General features: G+C 36.6%; 1 protein-coding gene across 2 annotated transcripts; it reads right to left on the bottom strand.

Annotated features, from left to right (window-relative positions):
• On the bottom strand, positions 1-1160 carry LOC131683156 (uncharacterized). 2 transcript variants are annotated; one of them, XM_058964987.1, is made up of 2 exons: positions 952-1160; positions 1-512 (listed from the first exon to the last, which is right to left on the bottom strand). In XM_058964987.1, the coding sequence occupies exon 2, from the start codon at positions 496-498 to the stop codon at positions 115-117; it is 384 nt and encodes a 127-aa protein (XP_058820970.1). In that variant the 5' UTR covers positions 499-512; positions 952-1160; the 3' UTR covers positions 1-114. The 2 variants fall into 2 exon arrangements, with proteins under 2 accessions (XP_058820970.1, XP_058820971.1); XM_058964988.1 differs by having other exon boundaries at positions 964-1159.
• Between the last annotated feature and the right edge of the window lie 5367 nt (positions 1161-6527).

The raw sequence follows: 6527 nt of genomic DNA on the forward strand, positions 1-6527 counted from the left end.
TTATATGAATATTTTATTTCACAACATAATAAAGAGTCCAAACAAACACGAATACCAGTCGGTGATCTCTCAAACAAGGAGCGATCAAATTTATATCACACATTAACTTCGAAGCTACCACCGTTCACGATGATGATGATGATGACGGGGAGGGAACCCACCATTACCATAATTTTCGTAACCTCCGTAGCCACCATTTCCAGGATAGCCACCATTGAACCCTGGTCCTCCACGGTTTACGTTTACGATTTCGATATCGATTTCCTCAAATTGACGCTTCCGACGTGCAGCCTCCTCCTCACCTCCATTTGATGGCTGCTCAACGATCTGAGCCAAATCTGCGGGAACCTGAACTGGCTGCTCAGCGGCAGTTTGCTGTTCGGCGAGTTGTTCCGGTACGGAAACAGGATCTTGCACAGCTGCAATTACTTCAGATTGGGGAAAGGCAAAAGTTGCTGTGGCGACTATTAACAACATTAGACAATGAGCGGGATTCATGTTTGCGGTTTATTCTGAAAGTAAACGAAACCAGTTATTTTCTATGCATCTTAATACGCTGGAAAGTTGATGAAATGATTGTTTCTTGTAAGTGTTATGGATAAGTTTTTTTAAAGTTAAGAACTTTCAGCTTTTACAGTCAATTGCATTCGTTTTTATTTGTAGACCGTAAAAGTCGAAAATCCACAAAGAAATATTCAGCAATTTTATGTTCAAGATTCTCATCCTCTATTAATCTTGTTTTATTAATTCTAAACCATGGAATATGTTGACCGATAACTGACAAATAAACATCATGCAACATAAGTGGAACTAGCATTCGTTCAAGTTCATGGTTAAAGGTTCATAACAACATTTCAACAAGCCAGTGGCTTGTTTTATTTCTTCCCAAACATCAACCGGCACATTATATATTAATGAAGGACTGTGGATGTGGATCTTTTTATAACCAACCTGTTTACGTACCTCACTATCACACTTGTAGTTTTAGAATTGTGACGCTACGATAATGTACCCTAGACCACGTTGTGTTCCTTCCGAAACTGATCTTTGACTAGCTTCCTTTCGATCCTGCGACGTTCTTTTATAGGCACATTAAATCAAACACCCGTGGACGAATCCAAGCAGGCGAAAACACACAAATATATGTCCTAAATCTCGATATTCACAGGTATCGCAAATGCCGTTCCCGCCTTAGCACTTTCTTGTTTACCCTATGCCACAGTGGTAGTGGTTCAAAATATTATTGTTAAGTCAGAAGTCATTACAATCATCTTCCTGTAGAGCATGTGGAAGTTTACGTTTGTATATGCTTGGTTTTTGATTAATTTGAAACTCGCCGTTCTCACAACTTCAATAGCTTGTATCAGTCAGAAAGGTTGATCGGCTTGCCAAAACTCTGGGACCAGCTACCCGATAAGTATCTGATAGCAAATTGTAAACTAAACCTGATGATGTAATGTGGATAATTCAGTTTTCACAAATTCGGATGCAGTTTATGGTACAGGTGATGGTATTGAAAACGGCATTTTGGACTTGATTGCCCTCTACATTCTCTTAAGGATCTCCGTGCATGGTTTTCTAAAATGTGCCTTTGAAATAAAAATTGCTATCTTTCACTAAAATACCGCCATTTTATTAATTAAAAAACCCCCTTAATCGAAAAATTATCACGAAAACTCAACGTAGGGATTAGGATTTTTTACATAGAATGTGCACGCAAAGTTTGAAATAAATCGGTTAAGTAGTTTGTAAGTGTTGGCCGGCCCAGCCGTGAACACTGCTGAGACTCCCTGAAACAAAGACCTCAGGGTCGGCACGCTTATCCGGGAGTTTCGCGGGTAGCAAGGAAATGTCTGATTCTTCGATGCAAACTCTACTTTTATTTTACTCACTTTCACAAACTTTTTCTTCTATCTCTTCCACTTTTCACTTCTTAATTCTATCTGACCTATTTTCGCTGCTTCACCACCTGATCCTCCTACTGTCGAACTCCCGTTCTCCTTTCCGCCGCGTCTGCGGCCTTTGCCGTCCGCTGGAATGGAACCGATGAAGGGGTGGCGATCTTCGGTGTCGTTGGGTTACACCAAGGGTGGTTGCGGCCTTTGTCCTCGCCTAATCAATGGCAAGCCGGAATACCCGGAACAATGGCGTTGCGTGATAAAAAAGCGTACCGCCAACGTACTGCGCGTCGTATATAATTAGCAAATACTGCGGGGTCCTGTGGGTAACAGAACACGAATCATAATTTAGTTACCTGACGGGCTATTCGTGATTTTTCTGGGGAATGACCATATCTTAGGACTTTACCTCTGTCCGCTTGAGCTCCTCACAATTTAAATTTTATTTTTATAATTTTCAGCTACAATAGCTGCTCTTTGAACCAACTCTACTGTTCGGGGCTTTCCGGGTAAGTGATCGACCTTTTCCCGTGAGAAGTTGGTCAAAGCAAGCTAGAGTAAACTCAGTCATTCTCCTTTGGCCAAGTTCATTGCCCCGTCTACGGTACATAACGCGCAGCGAGCTACCCAATCAGATCGATCGCCACCCCACCCGTTCCTTCGCCTACCGCCACCCCCTTTCCATCAATGACATCTGGTGGTGGGTTTTAAAAGCTATGGTGGCTGCATGCTGATAGTAGTATGGTTTCCAAAGTTATATTTAGAAACCATACTACCTTTTTTATATTTTAAAAACTAATACGATAATTTAAAACACGCGGTTGTGGCAACAATCTTCAAGGAAGAGACTTCCGACGCTTACAAGTTATTAAATGGCAGGTAACGCCGCAAATCGTGTTTTTCCAGAGACATTCTACAAAAAGCTTCATCACCGAGTCGCTTGTGCATATTTTTGCATGAAAAAATTACAGAATGTTATTGACATAATACATTATGAGACACAAAAGTTTTGGTCAATTCGCTTTTCCCGAGCAAATTGTCATGGGTTCAAATACCATATAACCCCATAAAAATACCATGAACATGGTCCGCGCCAAATTTTACAACCATCAAAACACCATGAAGTAGTTTCAAAAACCCAAAAAATACACCAGAATATGGTTTTTAAATGGGATCTTCCGGACCATGGAGATGGTGTTTTCATAGGTTTAACCCATTCCATGAATTTGGACCATGATCATGGAAGCATTATGGGCTTTTGGTTTGCTCAACTACCCAAAGTAAAAAAAGTGATTTTTTTCTTGATGAAACCCCTATCCCTCCTTAAGGGGAATATTGTTTACAACCGTCTTTGCACGTGAAGAGCATAAAACCTAAAACTAATTTACTTATAGTGTTGCGTTTCAAATTCGTCTCATCAGAATCCGACACTAACTGAGATACAGGAAAAAACTAGCGCCAAGATTTACGCTAGCTCCAAAAAAAACGAAAACACATTTGTATTTCTGAGCAAACCCCTAGTCCCGCAAAAAAATGAGTTCAAATGGTCGATACTAATTCAGACCGGACTGAGTGACAATATAAGACAAACGAGTGATTTCGAGACAAACGAGTTTAAAGTTTGAATCGCAGCATCCTTTACATTATAATTGGAAAATAATATTTGCCATAATTCTTGATTATTGTTACATATTTCAAATCTGGCAAAAGTCGAATGTAGCTGAAGAAATTCTTTATCAAGTGCTATCATTATCCAATTTTTTGATGTTTTGCGACTTAATCCGGTCTGACTTAACCCATTCATGCTCATGTTGTTTGTGAACAACGTTTTTAAACAGTTATAACTTTTGATCGAGGCAAGATTTGCTCACAAAAACAAGTAAGGCTAATAAATGTAACTATTGCCTTTCATTTAAGTATTAACAGTTACAAGGATCAGCTCTAGCCCTGACGTTATTGCAATTAGTCTGAGTGGATTCCGATGGAGCAGTGCTGCCAGGGACAGTTTACGTTAATGACGGAAAATAGATTTTTCATATATCTTCGTTATGTTGCAATATTATTGAAAACTGATAAAACTTATCAATTTGGACTGTTTTTCGCTACGTTTTCCACGCAAGTGAACTATTGTAACTGTTCTAGGAGAATTGTATTGAGCATTGGAAGGTAAAAATTGAACAGCTTCTAGCACTGCGAGGGAACCATCTATCTTTAGGAAAAAAGGTTTTTCGTGTTTTTTGACCCTACTATTTTCAAATTAAAATAGTTTTGAAACCCTACCTGAATTAGCAAAAAGTTGGGCATGAAAGGGTTAACTCCGACCAAATTAAGCTGGTGAGAATTGATTAAATCGAAAATTTGTTTGGGCTAGCAAGCCAATGCAATATGCACTATGCTATATTTCTTTGGAGAAAAATTCAATTCTCCTCAACTTAATCTAAACTCCTCTTATTGCGGGACATCCCGCAGGACTAGGAGTTTAATCAGAAACACAAATAGTGTTTTCGAAACGCAACATCTAACAACATCCGCAACATTCCCTCGCCTAAAAGTGTAATTTATGGATGGCCCCTAATGAAATGTATTAACAAGACTATGTAAACAAAACTGCCATAGAACTTAATTTGATATATTTCAAAAAAAATATCAATCATCTTAATACGATCATGGTACGCTATCATTTTAGTGTGTGATTTTGCTCGGGTACCGATAATAATGTATCCAATTCGAAGTTGTGTGGAATTATGGATACGGGGTTTCCCCGGTTGTGAAACAGGTTTTGGTTTTTGTTTATATCTTTTCGTCAGATCATTAAATTTTTAAAGTTTGAGTACCGTTGCAAAGCTGTTTGAGGAAGAAAGTAGATCGAATATCATTTGAAGCATAACAAATCTTAAACAAATTCAGATGATATGTCGTCAAAAAACCAGCATGGGAAAAACAGTACAAAAGGCAATTGTTACTTTAAAGATAAACGCATGGTAATGTTTCTTAAAACATTGAATTCAACAATTGGATTTTTTTTATTTTTCCGAATTTAATAAAAATGCCACGTTAAATGCCTTTACCTTGATAGTACGTACACCTGCGCATACATAAGGGAGACCGGGGCAAGTTGGCGCTTCTTTCAGTTTGCAAAATAGAACATGTTGGATAAAAGGGCAAACTATTGACAATCGGTTGTTGAATTTCATCAACGTATTCCACATGACAATTGCCCAATATTCTTGCTTATTGGGAGGGCTCAAGTCCAGTGGGAACCATCTCACAATAGTCCCCCCATAGGCCAAAAATAAAAAATAAAAGGAATCAAAAACTTGTGTGATTTTTTCGCTATTATTAAGTTACAAATGTATATTTCATTGCTTTATACTTAATGCATACAATTAACGATATTTTTATTTATTTATTTCATTGCTTTATACTTAATACGTACAATTAACGATATTTTTGGAAATTAATAACTATACAGGGTGTTTTATTCATGATTGAAAACCTCTTGAAGTGTGATTTTGTCATATTGTGTGTCATATTTTGAGAAAAAAAAAATCGTTCTACACATACCAAATCTACGTTCTACAAATCTCAACCGTTACAGAGTTATTAAACTATTTGTGTAAAAAACTTATTTATCTTAAAATACCTATAACTCGAAAAATATACTTCGAATTTCAAATCTATCAGTTTCATTGGAAAGGTTGCTATTGAATGGTGTCTGTCAGTTAGTTAGTATTAATTACCTTTTAATTATAAAGTAGTTAAAAGTTAGTGTTTTGGATGAGGTTTTTGTAAATTTTCTCAAAATAATGAATTATGATTATAGCACATCTATTATCCAAAAGTTGGGTTTTAAGACGATTCATAAATTGTTCTTCGACATCATATTCCTATTACTTCTCGTTTCATTGCAATTTCATTACTAAACTTTTTTTCTGTAATCGACTTACAATTGCTTAAAAACTCTAATCCAAAAAATATGCTTTATATCGTTATTTCCAAAGTTTAATTGGAAAGCTGAGAAAGGAATTTCGATGTATGTACAAATATTTTAGTTAAGTTTACTAAACGACTGTTTACTAGTAAAACAATTCAAAATTAGCATTTTTTGGAGAGTTTTGTAATTATTCTAATTATTAATCAACTATATTTATCGCTACTATTGTTCTTTTGGTGCCCCTTAACATTCTCTAGTATCTACTGCTCCATCTAATTGTTATTTGACATATAACTATTGCTTTTCATTTCGCTGCAATTTAATTGTTAGCGCAGCATGACCTAACCACAAATGTAGTGGGTTCGAAATCGTTGTTTTTGCATATAAAACGAGGATTTTGCGTCGAAACAAAAAGATATAATGGAATGGAATCAAAGAAAGAATTGTAGAATTTGCTGAGATGCATTAATTGTTTATTGTTCCATCACACAGACTATTTCTTAACCCTCTAGTGCCCAAATTTTTATTTGGCTTGAAAAAACTTTTGAAGGTGGGTTTCGTGATGAAAAAAACGAAAATAATGTTAATAATTCATGTAAGCAGTGGATTTTTCATTAAAGCCTTAAAATAAGTAAGCCGCCTAGAGGCGGTGTTGGGCGCCTGGGCGAATAAAAAACAAAAACTTTTTTTCTTCT

The sequence above is a fragment of the Topomyia yanbarensis genome, chromosome 2, assembly GCF_030247195.1.
Source record: "Topomyia yanbarensis strain Yona2022 chromosome 2, ASM3024719v1, whole genome shotgun sequence".
NCBI classification, from domain to species: domain Eukaryota; kingdom Metazoa; phylum Arthropoda; class Insecta; order Diptera; family Culicidae; genus Topomyia; species Topomyia yanbarensis.